Genomic DNA, 20,101 nt, shown 5'->3' with positions numbered 1-20,101 from the left:
ATTCAAAAACACTTAACCTACTGATGTCTCAATTCATTTTACTTTTATTGGTATCTATTTTTACTTTTGACATTTACCGGTAGCTGCTGCATTTCCCACCCTAGGCTTACACTCGAGTCATTAAGTTTTCCCAGTTTTTTTGTGGCAAAATTAGGGGGCTCGGCTTATACTCGGGTCGGCTTATACTCGGGTATATACGGTATATAAAAATTCAAATCACCCCCCCCCCTTTTTTTCTTAAACAATAAAGAAATGTAAAACAAAGAAAATACTTGGTATTAATGTACTCAGAAATGTCCAATCTATGAAGATATAAAATTAACCTGATCTTTAATAACTAAAGAGAAAAAAATTGAAATGCCAGAACTGCATTTTTTGGTTGCTGCAGTGCCACAATAGTGTGCTATAACAAGTGATCACAGCACTGTGTATATAACCCAAAATAGTATCAATGACAAAATCCGGTTATCATGAAAAAAATAAGCCGTCACGCAGCTCCATCATCCCCAAATTACAATTTTTTTAGGTCTGTTGAAAATTTGCTATGCAACTTATTTTTTTTTCTTTTCTGCAATTACACAAAAAAAACAATTGTGGAATGTTTTTTTTCTCACAATTTCACTTCATTTGGACTTCATTTTCTCATCTTCCAGTAAACCGTGATAAAGTGGATGGTGTCATTTCTAAAGTACTCCTAGTTCCTCAAAAAACAAACCCCCACATGCCTTTGTCAGAGGGAAACTAAAGTTATTGGGGAAAAGGGGAGAGAAAAATGAAATCACAAAAATTAAAAAATTGCTTGGTACTGAAGGGGTTAAAGAGAATTCAGAACTCTGATGAGAGAAAATGATTGGTTTGTACCGCTATTTTGTGCAAAAAGTGGTTTGGTGCCGTGTTAGCCAGTCTCTCAGTGGGAGAGACAAAATAGGAATCCTGTGAGTGTGATACCTTTTATTGGTTAACTAAATATAGTGAACTAGATGGTGGCCCGATTCTAACGCATCGGGTATTCTAGAATATGTATGTATATAGTAGCCACATACTATATAGCACAGGCCACGTAGTATATAGGAGCCATGTAGTATATAGCATACAAATAGTACGTGGCCTGTGCTACAGTCATGGCCAAAAGTATTGACACCCCTGCAATTCTGTCAGATAATACTCATTTTCTTCCTGAAAATGATTGCAAACACAAATTATTTGGTATTATCTTCATTTAATTTGTCTTAAATGAAAAAACACAAAAAAGAATTGTCCTAAAGCAAAATTGGATATAATTCCACACCAAAAGGGGGTGGACAAAAGTATTGGCACTGTTCGAAAAATCATGCGATGCTTCTCTAATTTGTGTAATTAACAGCACCTGTTACTTACCTGTGGCACCTAACAGGTGTTGGCAATAACTAAATCACACTTGCAGCCAGTTGACATGGATTAAAGTTGACTCAACCTCTGTCCTGTGTCCTTGTGTGTATCACATTGAGCATGGAGAAAAGAAAGAAGACCACAGAACTGTCTGAGGACTTGAGAAACCAAATTGTGAGGAAGCATGAGCAATCTCAAGGCTAAAAGTCCATCTCCAAAGACCTGAATGTTCCTATGTCTACTGTGCGCCGTGTCATCAAGAAGTTTAAAGCCCATGGCACTGTGGCTAACCTCCCTAGATGTGGACGGAAAAGAAAAATTGACAAGAGATTTCAACGCAAGATTGTGCGGATGTTGGATAAAGAACCTCGACTAACATCCAAACAAGTTCAAGCTGCCCTGCAGTCCGAGGCTACAACAGTGTCAACCCGTACTATCCGTCAGCGTCTGAATGAAAAGGGACTGTATGGTAGGAGACCCAGGAAGACCCCACTTCTTACCCCGAGACATAAAAAAGCCAGGCTGGAGTTTGCCAAAACGTACCTGAAAAGCCTAAAGCATTTTGGAAGAATGTTCTCTGGTCAGATGAGACAAAAGTAGAGCTTTTTGGGCAAAGGCATCAACATAGAGTTTATAGGAGAAAAAAAGAGGCATTCAAAGAAAAGAACACGGTCCCTACAGTCAAACATGGCGGAGGTTCCCTGATGTTTTGGGGTTGCTTTGCTGCCTCTGGCACTGGACTGCTTGACCGTGTGCAGGCATTGTGAAGTCTGAAGACTACCAACAAATTTTGAAGCATAATGTAGGGCCCAGTGTGAGAAAGCTGGATCTCCCTCAGAGGTCATGGGTCTTCCAGCAGGACAATGACCCAAAACACACTTCAAAAAACACTAGAAAATGGTTTGAGAGAAAGCACTGGAGACTTCTAAGGTGGCCAGCAATGAGTCCAGACCTGAATCCCATAGAACACCTGTGGAGAGATCTAAAATGGCAGTTTGGAGAAGGCACCCTTCAAATATCAGGGACCTGGAGCAGTTTGCCAAAGAAGAATGGTCTAAAATTCTAGCAGAGCATTGTAAGAAACTCATTGATGGTTACCGGAAGTGGTTGGTCGCAGTTATTTTGGCTAAAGGTTGTGCAACCAAGTATTAGGCTGAGGGTGCCAATACTTTTGTCTGGCCCATTTTTGGAGTTTTGTGTGAAATGATCAATGTTTTGCTTTTTGCTTCATTCTCTTTTGTGTTTTTTCATTTAAGGCAAATTAAATGAAGATAATAATACCAAATAATTTGTGTTTGCAATCATTTTCAGGAAGAAAATGAGTATTATCTGACAGAATTGCAGGGGTGTCAATACTTTTGGCCATGACTGTATATACTATGAGGCTGCTATATACATACATACATACATACATACATACATACATACATACATACATATTGTAGAATACCCGATGCAATAATACAGGCCAAGCAATATAGAACAGCCCAAACAGGTATAGAACACAGCCCACGCAGTATATAGCAGCCACGTAGTATATAACACAGGCCACGCAATATATCGCACAGCCCACGCAGTACAAAACACAGGCCACATAGTATATAGCAGCAATGTAGTATATAGTACTGCCCACGTAGTATATAGCAGCCATGTAGTATATAGTACTGCCCACGTAGTATATAGCAGCCATGTAGTATATAGTACTGTCCACGTAGTATATAGCAGCCATGTAGTATATAGTACTGCCCACGTAGTATATAGCAGCCATGTAGTATATAGTACTGCCCACGTAGTATATAGCAGCCATGTAGTTTATAGTACTGTCCACGCAGTATATAGCAGCCATGTAGTATATAGTACTGCCCACGTTATATATATATATATATATATATATATATATATATATATATATATATACACAGTGGGGCAAAAAAGTATTTAGTCAGTCAGCAATAGTGCAAGTTCCACCACTTAAAAAGATGAGGGGCGTCTGTAATTTACATCATAGGTAGACCTCAACTATGGGAGACAAACTGAGAAAAAAAAATCCAGAAAATCACATTGTCTGTTTTTTTAACATTTTTTTGGCATATTATGGTGGAAAATAAGTATTTGGTCAGAAACAAACAATCAAGATTTCTGGCTCTCACAGACCTGTAACTTCTTCTTTAAGAGTCTCCTCTTTCCTCCACTCATTACCTGTAGTAATGGCACCTGTTTAAACTTGTTATCAGTATAAAAAGACACCTGTGCACACCCTCAAACAGTCTGACTCCAAACTCCACTATGGTGAAGACCAAAGAGCTGTCATAGGACACCAGAAACAAAATTGTAGCCCTGCACCAGGCTGGGAAGACTGAATCTGCAATAGCCAACCAGCTTGGAGTGAAGAAATCAACAGTGGGAGCAATAATTAGAAAATGGAAGACATACAAGACCACTGATAATCTCCCTCGATCTGGGGCTCCACGCAAAATCCCACCCCGTGGGGTCAGAATGATCACAAGAACGGTGAGCAAAAATCCCAGAACTACGCGGGGGGACCTAGTGAATGAACTGCAGAGAGCTGGGACCAATGTAACAAGGCCTACCATAAGTAACACACTACGCCACCATGGACTCAGATCCTGCAGTGCCAGACGTGTCCCACTGCTTAAGCCAGTACATGTCCGGGCCCATCTGAAGTTTGCTAGAGAGCATTTGGATGATCCAGAGGAGTTTTGGGAGAATGCCCTATGGTCTGATGAAACCAAACTGGAACTGTTTGGTAGAAACACAACTTGTCGTGTTTGGAGGAAAATGAATACTGAGTTGCATCCATCAAACACCATACCTACTGTAAAGCATGGTGGTGGAAACATCATGCTTTGGGGCTGTTTCTCTGCAAAGGGGCCAGGACGACTGATCCGGGTACATGAAAGAATGAATGGGGCCATGTGCCGTGAGATTTTGAGTGCAAACCTCCTTCCATCAGCAAGGGCATTGAAGATGAAACGTGGCTGGGTCTTTCAACATGACAATGATCCAAAGCACACCGCCAGGGCAACGAAGGAGTGGCTTCGTAAGAAGCATTTCAAGGTCCTGGAGTGGCCTAGCCAGTCTCCAGATCTCAACCCTATAGAAAACCTTTGGAGGGAGTTGAAAGTCTGTGTTGCCAAGCGAAAAGCCAAAAACATCACTGCTCTAGAGGAGATCTGCATGGAGGAATGGGCCAACATACCAACAACAGTGTGTGGCAACCTTGAGAAGACTTATAGAAAACGTTTGACCTCTGTCATTGCCAACAAAGGATATATTACAAAGTATTGAGATTAAATTTTGTTTCTGACCAAATACTTATTTTCCACCATAATATGCAAATAAATTGTTAAAAAAACAGACAATGTGATTTTCTGGATTTTTTTTTCTCAGTTTGTCTCCCATAGTTGAGGTCTACCTATGATGTAAATTACAGACGCCTCTCATCTTTTTAAGTGGTGGAACTTGCACAATTGCTGACTGACTAAATACTTTTTTGCCCCACTGTATATAGCAGCCATGTAGTGTATAACGCAGTATTTAGCAGTGTGGGCACATATCCCTGTTAAAAAAAAGAATTAAAATAAAAAATAGTTGCATACTCACCCCCTGGGATACAACGGCGCTCTGGCGATGGGCGCGCGGCTGCCACCATCTTCCGTTCCCAGGATGCATTGCGAAATTACCCAGAAGGCTTAGCAGTCTTGCGAGACCGCTAAGTCTTCTGGGTAATTTCGCAATGCATCTCTGGGACCGGAAGCTGGCGGAAGGGGCGGGCGCTGTTGTGAATTCTGTTATCGAACTCCCTCCTGTGGTCATGAATGGTACTTCGGCGAGTTCTGTCCATGGACTCCCTCTGGTGGCTGTGAGTGGAGCTGCTGCTTCTGAGGTTCCTTCCACAGGTGACGTAGGTTATTCTTTGGCTGGCTGCTCTATTTAACTCCACTCAGATCGTTACTCCATGCCAGCTGTCAATGTTCTTGTACTGGTTCAGTTCGCTCTTGGATCTTTCTGGTGACCTGTCTACTCCAGCAGAAGCTAAGTCCCTGCTAGTTAATTATTTGTTCATTGTTTCCTTGTCCAGCTGGCTATCATGATTTTTCCTTGCTAGCTGGAAGCTCTGGGATGCAGAGTGGCACCTCCGCACCGTGAGTCGGTGCGGAGGTCTTTTTGCACACTCTGCGTGGTCTTCTGTAGTTTTTTGTGCTGACCGCAAAGATACCTTTCCTATCCTCAGTCTGTTTAGTAAGTCTGGCCTCCCTTTGCTGAAACCTGTTTCATTTCTGTGTTTGTGACTTTCATCTTAACTCACAGTCAATATATGTGGGGGGCTGCCTTTTCCTTTGGGGAATTTCTCTGAGGCAAGGTAGGCTTTATTTTCTATCTTTAGGGCTAGTTAGCTCTTAGGCTGTGAATAGGCGTCTAGGTCGTGTTAGGTACGCTCCACGGCTATTTCTAGTTGTGTGATAGGATTAGGGGTTGCGGTCAGCAGAGCTCCCACTTCCCAGAGCTTGTCCTGTGTGAGTTTAACCATCAGGTCGTTCTGGATGCTCCTAACCACCAGGTCCATAACAGTACAGCTGGCCCAAAGTATTAATGCACCTCAATAGAGGGATAAGAGAAGTTCTGAGACCATTTTTTTTTCTCTGCAGTGTTTTTTTGTCTTTCTTTTCCCCTTAACCTGTGGGTGGTTCAGGACACAGGTGTAGATATGGACATACAAGGTCTGTCCTCTTGTGTGGATCATCTAACTGCAAGGGTACAAAACATTCAAGATTTTGTGGTTCAGAATCCGATGTTAGAGCCTAGAATTCCAATTCCTGATTTGTTTTCTGGAGATAGATCTAAGTTCCTGAATTTCAAAAATAATTGTAAACTTTCTAGCTTTGAAACCCCGCTCCTCTGGTGACCCCGTTCAACAAGTAAAAATCATTATTTCTTTGTTGCGTGGTGACTCTCAAGACTGGGCATTTTCCCTTGCGCCAGGAGATCCTGCATTGCGTGATGTAGATGCGTTTTTTCTGGCGCTTGGATTGCTTTATGCTGCACCAAATTCAGTGGATCAGGCAGAGAAAATCTTGCTGGCTTTTTGTCAGGGTCAGGATGAAGGGGAGGTGTACTGTCAGAAGTTTAGAAAGTGGTCTGTGCTTACTCAGTGGAATGAGTGTGCCCTGGCGGCAATTTTCAGAAAGGGTCTTTCTGAAGCCCTTAAGGATGTCATGGTGGGATTTCCCACGCCTGCTGGTCTGAATGAGTCTATGTCCTTGGCCATTCAGATCGATCGGCGCTTGCGTGAGCGCAAAGCTGTGCATCATTTGGCGGTATTCTCTGAGCATAGGCCTGAGCCTATGCAATGTGATAGGACTTTGACCAGAGCTGAACGGCAAGAACACAGACGTCGGAATGGGCTGTGATTTTACTGTGGTGAATCCACTCATGCTATCTCCGATTGTCCTAAGTGCACTAAGCGGTTCGCTAGGTCTGCCACCATTAGTACTGTACAGTCTAAATTTCTTTTGTCCGTTACTCTGATTTGCTCTCTGTCGTCCTATTCTGTTATGGCATTTGTGGATTCAGGCGCTGCCCTGAATTTGATGGACTTGGAGTTTGCCAGGCGCTGTGGTTTTTTCTTGGAGCCCTTGCAGTATCCTATTCCATTGAGAGGAATTGATGCTACGCCTTTGGCCAAGAATAAGCCTCAGTACTGGACTCAATTGACCATGTGCATGGCTCCTGCACATCAGGAGGATATTCGCTTTTTGGTGTTGCATAATCTGCATGATGTGGTCGTTTTGGGGTTGCCATGGCTACAGGTCCATAATCCAGTATTGGATTGGAAATCTATGTCTGTGTCCGGCTGGGGTTGTCAGGGGGTACATGGTGACGTTCCATTGCTGTCAATTTCGCCTTCCACTCCTTCTGAAGTCCCTGAGTTTTTGTCGGATTACCGGGATGTATTTGAAGAGCCCAAATCCGGTGCCCTACCTCCTCATAGGGATTGCGATTGTGCTATTAATTTCATTCCTGGTAGTAAGTTTCCTAAGGGCCGACTGTTCAATTTATCTGTGCCAGAGCACGCCGCTATGCGGAGTTATATAAAGGAATCTTTGGAGAAAGGTCTTATTCGCCCGTCGTCGTCACCGTTGGGAGCAGGGTTCTTTTTTGTGGCCAAGAAGGATGGCTGTTTGAGACCTTGTATTGATTTCCGCATTCTTAATAAGATCACAGTCAAATTTCAGTACCCTTTGCCCCTGCTGTCTGATTTGTTTGCTCGGATTAAGCGGGCTAGTTGGTTCACCAAGATAGATCTTCGTGGGGCGTATAATCTTGTGGGAATTAAATAGGGCGATGAATGGAAAACAGCATTTAATACGCCCGAGGGCCATTTTGAGTACCTGGTTATGCCATTCGGGCTTTCTAATGCTCCGTCTGTGTTTCAGTCCTTTATGCATGACATCTTCCGAGAGTACCTGGATAGATTCATGATTGTATATTTGGATGATATTTTGGTCTTTTCGGATGATTGGGAGTCTCATGTGAAGCAGGTCAGAATGGTGTTCCAGGTCCTTCGTGCGAATTCCTTGTTTGTGAAGGGGTCGAAATGTCTCTTTGGGGTTCAGAAGGTTTCATTTTTTCCCCTTCTACTATCGAGATGGACCCTGTTAAAGTTCAGGCCATTTATGATTGGACTCAGCCGACATCTGTGAAGAGCCTGCAGAAGTTCCTGGGCTTTGCTAATTTTTACCGTCGCTTCATCGCTAATTTTTCTAGTGTTGCTAAACCGTTGACTGATTTGACCAAGAAAGGTGCTGATGTGGTCAATTGGTCCTCTGCGGCTGTAGAGGCTTTTCAGTAGTTGAAGCGTCGTTTTTCTTCTGTCCCTGTGTTGTGACAGCCAGATGTTTCGCTCCCGTTTCAGGTCGAGGTTGATGCTTCTGAGATTGGAGCAGGGGCTGTTTTGTCGCAAAGAAGTTATGATGGCTCGGTGATGAAACCATGTGCCTTCTTTTCTAGAAAATTCTCGCCTGCTGAGCGCAATTACGATGTTGGCAATCGAGAGTTGTTGGCCATGAAGTGGGCATTCGAGGAGTGGCGACATTGGCTTGAAGGAGCCAAGCATCGCGTGGTGGTCTTGACGGATCACAAGAATTTGACTTATCTCGAGTCTGCCAAACGGTTGAATCCTAGACAGGCTCGATGGTCGCTGTTTTTCTCCCGTTTTGATTTTGTGGTTTCGTACCTTCCGGGCTCTAAGAATGTGAAGGCTGCTGCCCTGTCAAGGAGTTTTGTGCCTGACTCTCCGGGTGTTCCTGAGCCGGCGGGTATTCTCAAAGAGGGGGTAATTTTGTCTGCCATCTCCCCTGATTTGCGGCGCGTGCTGCAGAAGTTTCAGGCTGATAGACCTGACCGTTGTCCAGCGGAGAAACTGTTTGTCCCTGATAGATGGACTAGTAGAGTTATCTCTGAGGTTCATTGTTCGGTGTTGGCGGGTCATCCTGGAATCTTTGGTACCAGAGATTTGGTGGCTAGATCCTTTTGGTGGCCTTCTTTGTCACGGGATGTGCGTTCTTTTGTGCAGTCCTGTGGGACTTGTGCTCGGGCTAAGCCCTGCTGTTCTCCTGCCAGTGGGTTGCTTTTGCCCTTGCCGGTCCCGAAGAGGCCCTGGACGCATATTTCCATGGATTTTATTTCAGATCTCCCTGTCTCTCAAAGGATGTCGGTCATTTGGGTGGTTTGTGATCGCTTCTCTAAAATGGTCCATCTGGTACCCTTGTCTAAATTGCCTTCCTCCTCTGATTTGGTGCCATTGTTTTTCTAGCATGTGATTCGTTTGCATGGTATTCCAGAGAACATCGTCTCGGACAGAGGTTCCCAGTTTGTTTCGATGTTTTGGCGGTCCTTTTGTGCTAAGATGGGCATTGATTTGTCTTTTTCTTCGGCTTTCCATCCTCAGACAAATGGCCAAACCGAACGAACTAATCAGACTTTGGAAACATATCTGAGATGCTTTGTTTCTACTGATCAGGATGATTGGGTGTCCTTCTTGCCTTTGGCTGAGTTCGCCCTTAATAATCGGGCCAGCTCGGCTACTTTGGTTTCGCCTTTTTTCTGTAATTCTGGTTTCCATCCTCGTTTCTCTTCAGGGCAGGTTGAGCCTTCGGACTGTCCTGGTGTGGATACGGTGGTGGACAGGTTGCAGCAGATTTGGACTCATGTGGTGGACAATTTGACATTGTCCCAGGAGAAGGCTCAACGTTTCGCTAACCGCCGGCGCTGTGTTGGTCCCCGACTTCGTGTTGGGGATTTGGTTTGGTTGTCATCTCATGTTCCTATGAAGGTTTCCTCTCCTAAGTTTAAGCCTCGTTTCATTGGTCCATATAAGATTTCTGAAGTTCTCAATCCTGTGTCCTTTCGTTTGGCCCTTCCAGCTTCTTTTGCCATCCATAATGTGTTCCATAGGTCGTTATTGCAGAGATACGTGGTGCCTATGATTCCCTCCGTTGATCCTCCTGCCCCGGTGTTGGTCGAGGGTGAGTTGGAGTATGTGGTGGAGAAGATTTTGGATTCTCGTATTTCGAGACGGAAACTCCAGTACCTGGTCAAGTGGAAGGGTTATGGTCAGGAAGATAATTCCTGGGTTTTTGCCTCTGATGTTCATGCTGCCGATCTAGTTCGTGCCTTTCATTTGGCTCGTCCTGATCGGCCTGGGGGCTCTGGTGAGGGTTCGGTGACCCCTCCTCAAAGGGGGGGTGCTGTTGTGAATTCTGTTATCGAACTCCCTCCTGTGGTCATGAATGGTACTTTGGCGAGTTCTGTCCATGGACTCCCTCTGGTGGCTGTGAGTGGAGCTGCTGCTTCTGAGGTTCCTTCCACAGGTGACGTAGGTTATTCTTTGGCTGACTGCTCTATTTAACTCCACTCAGATCGTTACTCCATGCCAGCTGTCTATGTTCTTGTACTGGTTCAGTTCGCTCTTGGATCTTTCTGGTGACCTGTCTACTCCAGCAGAAGCTAAGTCCCTGCTAGTTAATTATTTGTTCATTGTTTCCTTGTCCAGCTGGCTATCATGATTTTTCCTTGCTAGCTGGAAGCTCTGGGATGCAGAGTGGCACCTCCGCACCGTGAGTCGGTGCGGAGGTCTTTTTGCACACTCTGCGTGGTCTTTTGTAGTTTTTTGTGCTGACCGCAAAGATACCTTTCCTATCCTCAGTCTGTTTAGTAAGTCTGACCTCCCTTTGCTGAAACCTGTTTCATTTCTGTGTTTGTGACTTTCATCTTATCTCACAGTCAATATTTGTGGGGGGCTGCCTTTTCCTTTGGGGAATTTCTCTGAGGCAAGGTAGGCTTTATTTTCTATCTTTAGGGCTAGTTAGCTCTTAGGCTGTGAAGAGGCATCTAGGTCGTGTTAGGTACGCTCCACGGCTATTTCTAGTTGTTTGATAGGATTAGGGGTTGCGGTCAGCAGAGCTCCCACTTCCCAGAGCTTGTCCTGTGTGAGTTTAACCATCAGGTCGTTCCGGGTGCTCCTAACCACCAGGTCCATAACAGAGCGCATCGTCGGACTACGGAAAGTGAGTATAGCAGTTTTTTTTTTAAATTATTTTTAACATTAGATTTTTTTACTATTGACGCTGCATAGTAAATTGTTGGGGACACACAGGGTTAATAGCAGCTGTAACGGAGTGCGTAACCCACGGCATAACGCGGTCCGTCACCGCTGGCATTAACCCTGTGTGAGCGGTGACCGGAGGGGAGTATGGAGCGAGCGGGCGCCGGGCACTAACTGCAGGGGAGTAGGGAGGGACTAATCGGACTGTGCCCGTCGCTGATTGGTCGCGGCAGCCATGACTGGCAGCTGGCGAGACCAGCGACTTGGATTCCATGACAGACAGAGGCGGCGACCAATGAATATCCGCATGGCGCATGTCGTCGCATGGTGCATGTCGTCACATGGTGCATGTCGTCACATGGTGCATGTTGTCGCATGGTGCATGTCGTCACATGGTGCATGATGTCGCATGTCGTCGCATGGTGCATGTCGTCGCATGGTGCATGTCGTCGCATGGTGCATGTTGTCGCATGGTGCATGTCACATGGTGTGTCTTGTATGTATGTATGTATGTATGTACTGTGTATGTTTTTTTTTTATTTTTATTTTTTACATTCAACACATTAGCCGGATGATGGGACTACTACTGTCCCATCATTGGCTAATGTGTCACTCACTGTCAGTGTAGCAGGCAGAGCCCGATGGGACTTGTAGTCCCATCTGACGATGCCTACACACACACACGACAACCTCCCCAGCAGAGCGCCGGCACTCAGACCCCCTGCGACGGCACACACATACCGGCGCCGGCACGCGCAAACCCCCGACATCCGCACAACGATCATCCCTGCCTAGCCCCGCCCGCCCCAGCACAGTTCTGCAGCCCCCAGCGCCGCCCACAGCCCAGTCACTCTTGATGAGTGACCGCTGTCTGTGGGGGCTGGTCACGCCTGCTACTGACGTCATGTCAATTTCCAGAGTCTGGAAATTGACGTGACGTCGGCGGAAATGAGCGGCGGCTGCAGCCTGGGGGTCACGTGACCCGGACTCAGCCGCCGGAATAGCGCCGCTCACAGGCGAAAACAGCAACATAAGGTATTTGCACAATTTATTAGGGGCCCCGGGGGGATACATTGGGGGGTTAATTGAAAGTAGTGGACAACCCCTTTAAGTCACCTGGGCATAAAGAGGAATCCTTGCTTTTTAAATAAGCTGATTCAAAAGCTCTTTGTGCACTACCATTTTACATAAAGGCAGGTTTGAGTGATGGCACCCATCTCCTCAGAAATGGGAGATAAAAGACAAAAAGGGAGGGGGATATGAGGGACCTCAAGGATTTTAAATATTTTCTATGACACCACCCAAATTTAGTTTTATTCCGATTTTACATTTTCACACGAGAAGTGGGTGAAAATGGCACCATAATTTGTCCCACAATGTCTACTGAATGTGGCAATACCCCATGTGTGGCTGTACAGTACTACTTAGCTATATAGAGGGACTCGGGAGGGACGGATCGATACTTGCCTCCTGGAGCGTAGAAGTTCCTAGAACAGTTTGCAGACTCTATACAGAGCCCCTAATTGCTAGAAGAGCAGAATCCCCCTCAAGTGACCCCATTTTGGAAATTATACCCCTTGGGGAATTTTTCTACAGATGGAGTGACGATTTTGACTTCATGAATATTTTCCAGAAACCAGCAGCAATGAATGTTGCAGAGTGAAAATTGCAATTGTAAAAACCAGTACGTTGCAGTCACCAGTACGTTATGCCCATTCTGTGCTTCTAGAGACATGCACCTGTAAGTTAGGTGGGCTCTCATCACTTCAGGAATGCCAAAGGTGGATGCTATGTGGTTTCGGTACACTGTGGGGCTAAGAAGGGGGGGGGCGCATTTGGATTTGGGAGTCGAGAATTTGCTGAATTCTTATGGTGGGAGAGTAGCTATTTCGCTTTTCCAGAGTCTTTGCTTTACCAGTAACATGGAAGCCCCTTGTATATCCGCTAACAGATGACAGACCTGAGTAAGGGCTTGTTTTTTTCGTGGTTTTAGCTGAAGTTTTTATTGGGAAAATTTTACATAATGTTTGGGATCACATTTATCCGGCGCTCTATGCTGAGCACTTACTTTGAGGTTTCCAAATAAATCTGAGTGATGTGATTTGCATGAAATCCCAAGGGAACCATTCACTATAATGAGGCAGCAGAGTTAGGCTATGTGCCCACGTTCAGGAATGTTTGCAGAATTTTCCTGGGCAAATCCGGACTCCTTTTGCAGGAAATCCACTCGCACTTTTTTTTCCAGAGGTTTCCAATACAGTAATACAGCAGCAAATCTGCAGATTTTCCGCAAAATTAATGAACATGCTAGGTTTTTTTCTGCGATGCGTTTTCTTTGTGGAAAAAAACACAGCATGAGCACAAAAATTGCGTAATGCATTAAAATGATGGGATGCTTAATGTAAGCGTTTTTTAAGCGTTTTTGCAGCGGAAAACTCAAAAAAAAAATCCTGAATGTGGGCATATAGCCTTACTCTGGACTCCGTCTGGCCTCTGTCCTGCAGTGTTCTTTTCAGAAGTGCACAAAACTGGGGCCGATGTCACTTTTATGCACGCCTAAAAAGACGAACACTGCTGGATTACAGGTCAGACTGAGTCCACAGCGCCTCCAGCTGCATCATTAGAAGGAATCTTCTGAAAGAGGTTCCAACTTAATCGCGTATTTCAGAGATTTACAAGGAAACCCCGGTGCAAGCGCTCAGTGCATAGAGCAGGATAAATGTGCACCAAGCCTTACTTCTAGATCTTTGGGAGGCAAAATGAAAAAATCAAAATCAAGTGATGAATTGGTTTTATTCATTTTTAAACATTCCTCATGTGTTTTAATTGATTAGGCGGCTTTATTCTTCGGGTCGGTGCAGTTACAGCGATTCCAAATTTTTAGTGAGTTTTATGTTTGGTTCTTCTCACACGCTAAAAGATGCTTTTTATTGCAAAACCGTTTTGCCATCACAATATTTTGAGAGCTATAATTTTTCCATATTTTGGCTGACCGAGTCATGTGAGGGCTTGTTTTTTGCAGGAGAAGCTGATGTTTTTATTGGTACTGTTTTCTGCTCACGTTACACTTTTTGATCGCTTTCTATTCTGATTTTTAAGAGGCAGAATTAACAAATACCAGCAATTCGGGATTTTTTTTTGTGTCCGTCGAAAAAACGGACAGCGACGGATCTATCGCCGTCCGTTGTTTGCTAGAGTTGAAGCCTATGGCGCTGGATCCATCAAATGATGGAATCCGGCGACGGAATACGTGTTTTTAAACTGAGCATGCTCTGATCCATTTCTAGGATCCAATTAGCTGGATCAGCTAGTCGGATCCAGCGCTAAAATGGATCCATCGCATCAATTTTTGACTATCTGCGACAAATCCGTTTCTGTCAAAATTCGACAGATTGCGACTGATGACAAAAAACTGATGTGTGAAAGGGGCCTTGGCTAGTGGGACCGTTTTTATAGGTAGAGTCTTTGCGGACGCGGCGATACCAAATATGTGTACCTTTATGCTATGTGCCCACGTTGCGTTTTTGCCACAATTTTCCGCTGCTAAAACGCTTAAAAACAGCATCCCATTAATTTCTAATGCATTCCGCAATTGATGTGCCCATGCAGAAACACATTGCGGTAATAAACGCTGCTTGTTCATTATTTTTGCGGAATCGCAGCAATTTCACAGTCATAGACATGCAATAGAAAAATGCTTGAAAAACGCATGCAAAACGTGCAAATAAAACGCATCTTAATCCACATGCGTTTTTCTTGCCAAGGGTGGGCGGATATGAAGCAGAAAATTCTGCTTCAATTCTCCAACGTGGGCACATAGCCGTATTGTTTTATATTTTTTTCATACAAATATTTATTTATGAATACATTTTTTTTGTTGTTATTTTCGATTTTTTACAATTATTTTTTTAACTTTGTTCCACTATGGGACTATCATTTTTTGCAGGCTGATCGCTTTTACAGCATGTGGATACAGTAGCATCCCTGTTCTGTACCAACTGTCGGCTCTGAAGCTACCCAGAAAGCGTTGGACAGTTCTTAGCCCCTTAACCCCCGGAGCTTTTTTTTAGTTTTTCGCTCCCCTTTCCTGAGCCATAACTTATTAATTTTTCCGTCAATATGGCCATGTGAGGGCTTATTTTTTGCGGGACGAGTTGTAGTTTTGAAAGATACCATTGGTTTTACCATGTCGTGTAACAGAAAACTGGAAAAAAATTCCAAGTGCGATGAAATTGCAAAAAAAGTTCAATCCCACACTTGTTTTTTGTTTAGTTTTTTTTTTCTGCTAGGTTCACTAAATGCTAAAACTGACCTGCTACTATGATTCTCCAGGTCATTACGAGTTCATAGACACCAAATATGACTGGGTTCTCTTTTATCTAAGTAGTAAAAAGAATTCCAAATTTTGCTAAAAAAAAAAAAAATATGCGCAATTTTCCGATACCGGTAGGTTCTCCATTTTTCGTGATCTGGGGTCGGATGAGGGCTAACTTTTTTTGCATGCCGAGCTAACATTTTTAAATATACTTCTTTTGTGCAGGTACGTTCTTGCCCGTTATTGCATTTTAATGTAATGTCGCGGCGCCCAAAAACGTAATTTTGGCGTTTTTCATTTTTTTCTCCCTACGTCGTTTAGCGATCAGGTTAATCTTTTTTTTTTTTTTTTTTTGATCGGGCGATTCTGAGTGCGGCGATACCAAATATGTGTAGGTCTGATTTTTTTTTTTATTTTATTTTATTTTGATTGGGGCGAAAGGGTGGTGATTTGAACTTTTATATATTTTTTTTCTATATTTTTAAACGCATTTTTTTTTATTTTCCCATGCTTCAATAGCCTCAATGGGAGGCTAGAAGCATGCATTACTCGATCGCTTCTGCTACATAGAGGTGATGCACAGATCACCTCTATGTAGCTGAATTACAGCATTGCTATGAGTGCCGACCACAGGGTGGTGCTCATAGCAATCCGGCATCAACAACCTGTCGCGTACTATCCCGTCAGCTGGCAGAAAGGGGTTAAGTGGCCAGCAAGGAGTCTGAATCTAAATCCCATTGAAAACCTGCGGAGAGACCCTAAAATTCCTTTTGGAAGAAGGCATCCTTCAAAAATGACAGACTTGGAGCAAAAGAACAGTGGCCCAAAATTCCAGTTGAGGTGTAAGAAGCTTGCTGATGGTTATAGGAATTGGTTGATTGCAGTTAAGTGTGTGTGACCAAATATTAAGTTGAAGGCGCTGACAATGTTGTCTGGCCCATTTTTGGGGTATTGTGTGAAATTATGGCCAATTTGAGGGGTTTTTTTTTAAACTTTTTTTTGTGTTTCATAAGACACAAAATAAATAAATATGTAATTGCAATATTTTTTGAGAGAAATACTTCATTTTCTGGAACAATTTAAAGGTTGCCAACACTTTCGGCCATGACGGTATACTGACACAATGCACAAATGATCAGATGGGTTGGACACTTTGTCTTGGTGATGCAGCTTTTGTCACAAATTGACCAGCTCTTCTGTCCTTAGATTAATCTAACCTCTTTTTCTCACCTTTCAGGATACATCGGGGGCTTATCTACAGCATTACAGAATGCTGTAGATAAGCCCCTGATGCCGGTGGGCTTAGCTCATCTTCCATTTTGGGGGTGACAGGTTCCCTTTAGATGTATGGATGCTGATGCAGACTGGGATTTACGTCATATTGGGTCACAGTTACGTGCACAGGTTCAAGAAATGTTACAATGTTGATGGAAGACGTTTTCGATCATTTAAGACTAAACAGTGCTAAATGTGATATAGTGCAAATAAACTTCTTTTGTTGTGTATATTTGTACCCATATAATCTGCTGCAATTAACTGCATTGATTCAACTGTATACTTACTCTTGTGCTACACTGTATGTTAGGCCCCAGCTTCCATGATATCTCACCAGTTCCCCTTGATCTTATTTTGGCAGTGGAGGTTCCTGAGCCCACTGCAAACATTCACTTTCACCTTCTGACATACATGTACATCACCATCACATGTCAGAAGGGGTGTTAAAACATACAATGAAAAATAAGTGGACAATGTTTTTTTACTGGTTCTGACCCTTTTACCCTAAAAAATGATCTACAAAATTAACTGACATAAGCTCCAATTTTAAAGTGAAAGTGAAAACCATGTGTGTCTTGACAAAGAAAGATTTACCGTACTTTGTGTTAGGATTAAGAAAATTCTAAAAAAGGTGCAAATTTTGTGCCTGACATCCGAGGGTTAATTTAGGGATGTTATTTTAATTTCTGTATAACCAATTAAAGGACATGCATGTACGTCTGCAGAAGCGCAGTGTGAATATGTTCTGACATATGATTCATACTTTATTATAAATTACTGCAAATGACAACTTTAAAAAGTACATATTTGTTTTTCCCTAACAGATTGGAAACCTTGAGCTCCACAAGGTGGATGAACTGGATTCCCTTGTCAAAGGCTTGTTGTATATAGACTCTGTCAGTTTTAATGGACAGGCTGAGTGCTACTATTTTGAAAATGCTTCACACCCTGAGCAGTGCCAGAAAATCCCTTTCAATCTTGATGACCCTTATCCTTTACTGGTTGTGAACATTGGTTCTGGAGTCAGCATTCTTGCAGTCCATTCCAAGGACAGTTATAAAAGAGTCTGTGGTACAAGGTAATGCATTTTGATTCAAGTAATCTAAGCACATACTTCTGTGCAAAGTTAGACCTAACCTAGAGGAGTCATATGTCCAAGGGTGAATGAGGGCTGAAGCCAACTTTGTCTAAGTGCCATATCTGTCAAGGGTTGTGGCAGGTAGAAAATGGCAGTGGCAGTGCAGGAAACAGTACTGCATTGTAAGAAACTCAAATATGCTGTAAAATTGTTTAAAAATGTTTAATAATTCCAAGTTTAGCTGATGTTTTCCTTCAAATTTACTACCCTTTCAAACTTTGAGTAGATTTTATCTACATCAGTCCCTCTTTCCTCCCCTGTTCAATGTACGGCTCTTATGCGTACATTCTTAAAACATTGAAAACCGTCTAATCCCACTGTACGACTCAAAATACTGTCCCATAGGTCACTGAACCGCGATCTGTCTCTATGATCTCCTGCTCCTAGCTGCAGGAGATCTGTCTTGGCACATCTTGTACTGTTAAACTTGAAGAGTTGTACACTACTAAGACAACCCCTTCTTGAACTCCTCTCCCTTGCTGGCACCATTCCAGGAGGGTCGGCACTCATGGTCCCGTAGCTCTCATTCGGTGCTCTGACACGTGGCACCAGGTGTCAAACCAGCTTTGTTGTTACTGTTGCAGCCCTGACTTGCTCTTCATGTTCAATCCATACAAAAGCTTAGACAGTGACTCCAGCACTGATTGATCTCTGCGCAGCACGTATCACAACACCACACAAGAGCTTCAGGACCACGAGTGCCGACACCACTAGAACAGCGCCAGCCCGGGAGGAGAGTAGAGTTTATTTTATTGGTGCCAAATATTTGGTTCCAGAAGGGGTTGTCCGAGTAGTGGACAACCCCTTTAAAGGGAATCTGTAAGGTAAATTGTGTGTAGTATAGTAAGTGTTCTGAAATAGGGCTTGGGCAGCCTTTAAGGATACGGAGCCTTCTTTCAATGTCTCATAAAACCGAGGCCTGGCACCTCGGTGATGCATACACTCATTCCGGACTTATCCAGCTACGTGTCTACACAGGGTCCAAAACTAGTTAAAAATAAACTACATTTTCTTTTTTTTCTTTTTTTTTTTAAAGAAATTTATTACGAAAAAAAAATTATACAACTGGTTCCCAAATCCATTCTTTTCCCCAGTCCATTTGCCTGCTTTTAGCTGCCTTGATTTCAGAATATGCTCATTTGGAGTACAGATGATGGCAGTGAAAGTGTTTGCACCTGTTTTCTGCTATTTGTGTTGTGCTTATCAGAACAGTGTCATGCAGCAGCTTATCCCCAGAGTTGGGGCTCGCACAGATGAGCATATAAATTGAATATGTGCTATCTGATTTTTGATCAGACAGCACGCTGACCCGTGTTATTCAATAGGACTGTTAAGATAAACAAATTTTTCTCTCAGTCTTGCTGTCTGTGAACTACGTGCACTACTTCCTTTGCATATATCAAAATAAAAGGGGAGAAGCCAGTGCTGCTTGTGGTCAGAACGCAATACAAAAGTGCACATGCACATATTGATTTCTAACTGTATATCAAAATGAGACATTTAGCAAACAATTGATCAATTCTTTGAGCCACCCTGCCACGTCAAGGCATTCTCATAATGGGGCAGTCCTACTCTGTGATTCTTACATTCACTGTGCCATTACGGCCTCCTAAATGTGGAAACAGGAACACATGGGCTACTTGCACAGTGAACAAGTCTGTAGGAACATGCTCACACACCACCAAGAAACTTGAAGACACAAAAGGGCATAGTAGAACCAAAAACACTCAGGTTCAAAAAATCACAGTAATCTGCAAGTGCTAGTAAAAAGATGTAAAAAACAGGGTATTTGGTTGATACGTTTTTTGCAAAAAATGTATACTAAGCTGCTCCACCAAACGTCAAGGTATACCCATATCAGAGCAGTCCTAACTGATGTATGCAATCCCTATCTGATGTATTTAAAAACCTGATCATCTGTATATTACCTGTGTGAACAGGGTTCAGAGAGGAAAAGTCCATGTGGACATGCTGAGTGGAACAGCTTTTGTGCAGATAGCCCAAGAGGAGTGGTGGGTAACTCCCTAGTCTTGTAGACACAAGAGAACAATTATGGAAACAAGAACACATGGGCTACTTGCACAGTGAACAAGTCTGTAGGAACATGCTCACACACCACCAAGAACTTGAAGACATATGTTTTTACATCTTTTTACTAGCACTTGCAGATTACTGTGATTTTTTGAACCTGAGTGTTTTTGGTTCTACTGTGCCCTTTTGCGTCTTCAGGCCTCCTAAATGTGTTGGAAGCAAGAGCACATCAATCCCACTCTACATTTTTTTTATATTCGCTGCGCCATTACGGCCTCCTAAATGTATTAAAAGAGGGACCATATTGACTGCAAACTGTACCTGTAGCATTTCAGAATCACCCCCA

At 43.4% G+C, this 20,101-nt stretch overlaps 1 protein-coding gene across 1 annotated transcript in view; it reads left to right on the top strand.

Annotated features, from left to right (window-relative positions):
• The window catches only part of PANK3 (pantothenate kinase 3), a 160,837-nt gene that overhangs the window by 46,298 nt on the left and 94,438 nt on the right, over positions 1-20,101 (top strand). The window contains exon 4 of the mRNA XM_069763863.1: positions 17,411-17,664. Within this exon, the coding sequence (XP_069619964.1) occupies positions 17,411-17,664 (254 nt within the window). The remainder of the gene's footprint in view (positions 1-17,410; positions 17,665-20,101) is intronic.

Source organism: Ranitomeya imitator, chromosome 4, assembly GCF_032444005.1.
Source record: "Ranitomeya imitator isolate aRanImi1 chromosome 4, aRanImi1.pri, whole genome shotgun sequence".
In the NCBI taxonomy this organism is placed as follows: Eukaryota; Metazoa; Chordata; class Amphibia; order Anura; family Dendrobatidae; genus Ranitomeya; species Ranitomeya imitator.
Note: the sequence above shows the minus strand (reverse complement) of the source record. Positions and strands in the feature narration are given on the sequence as shown.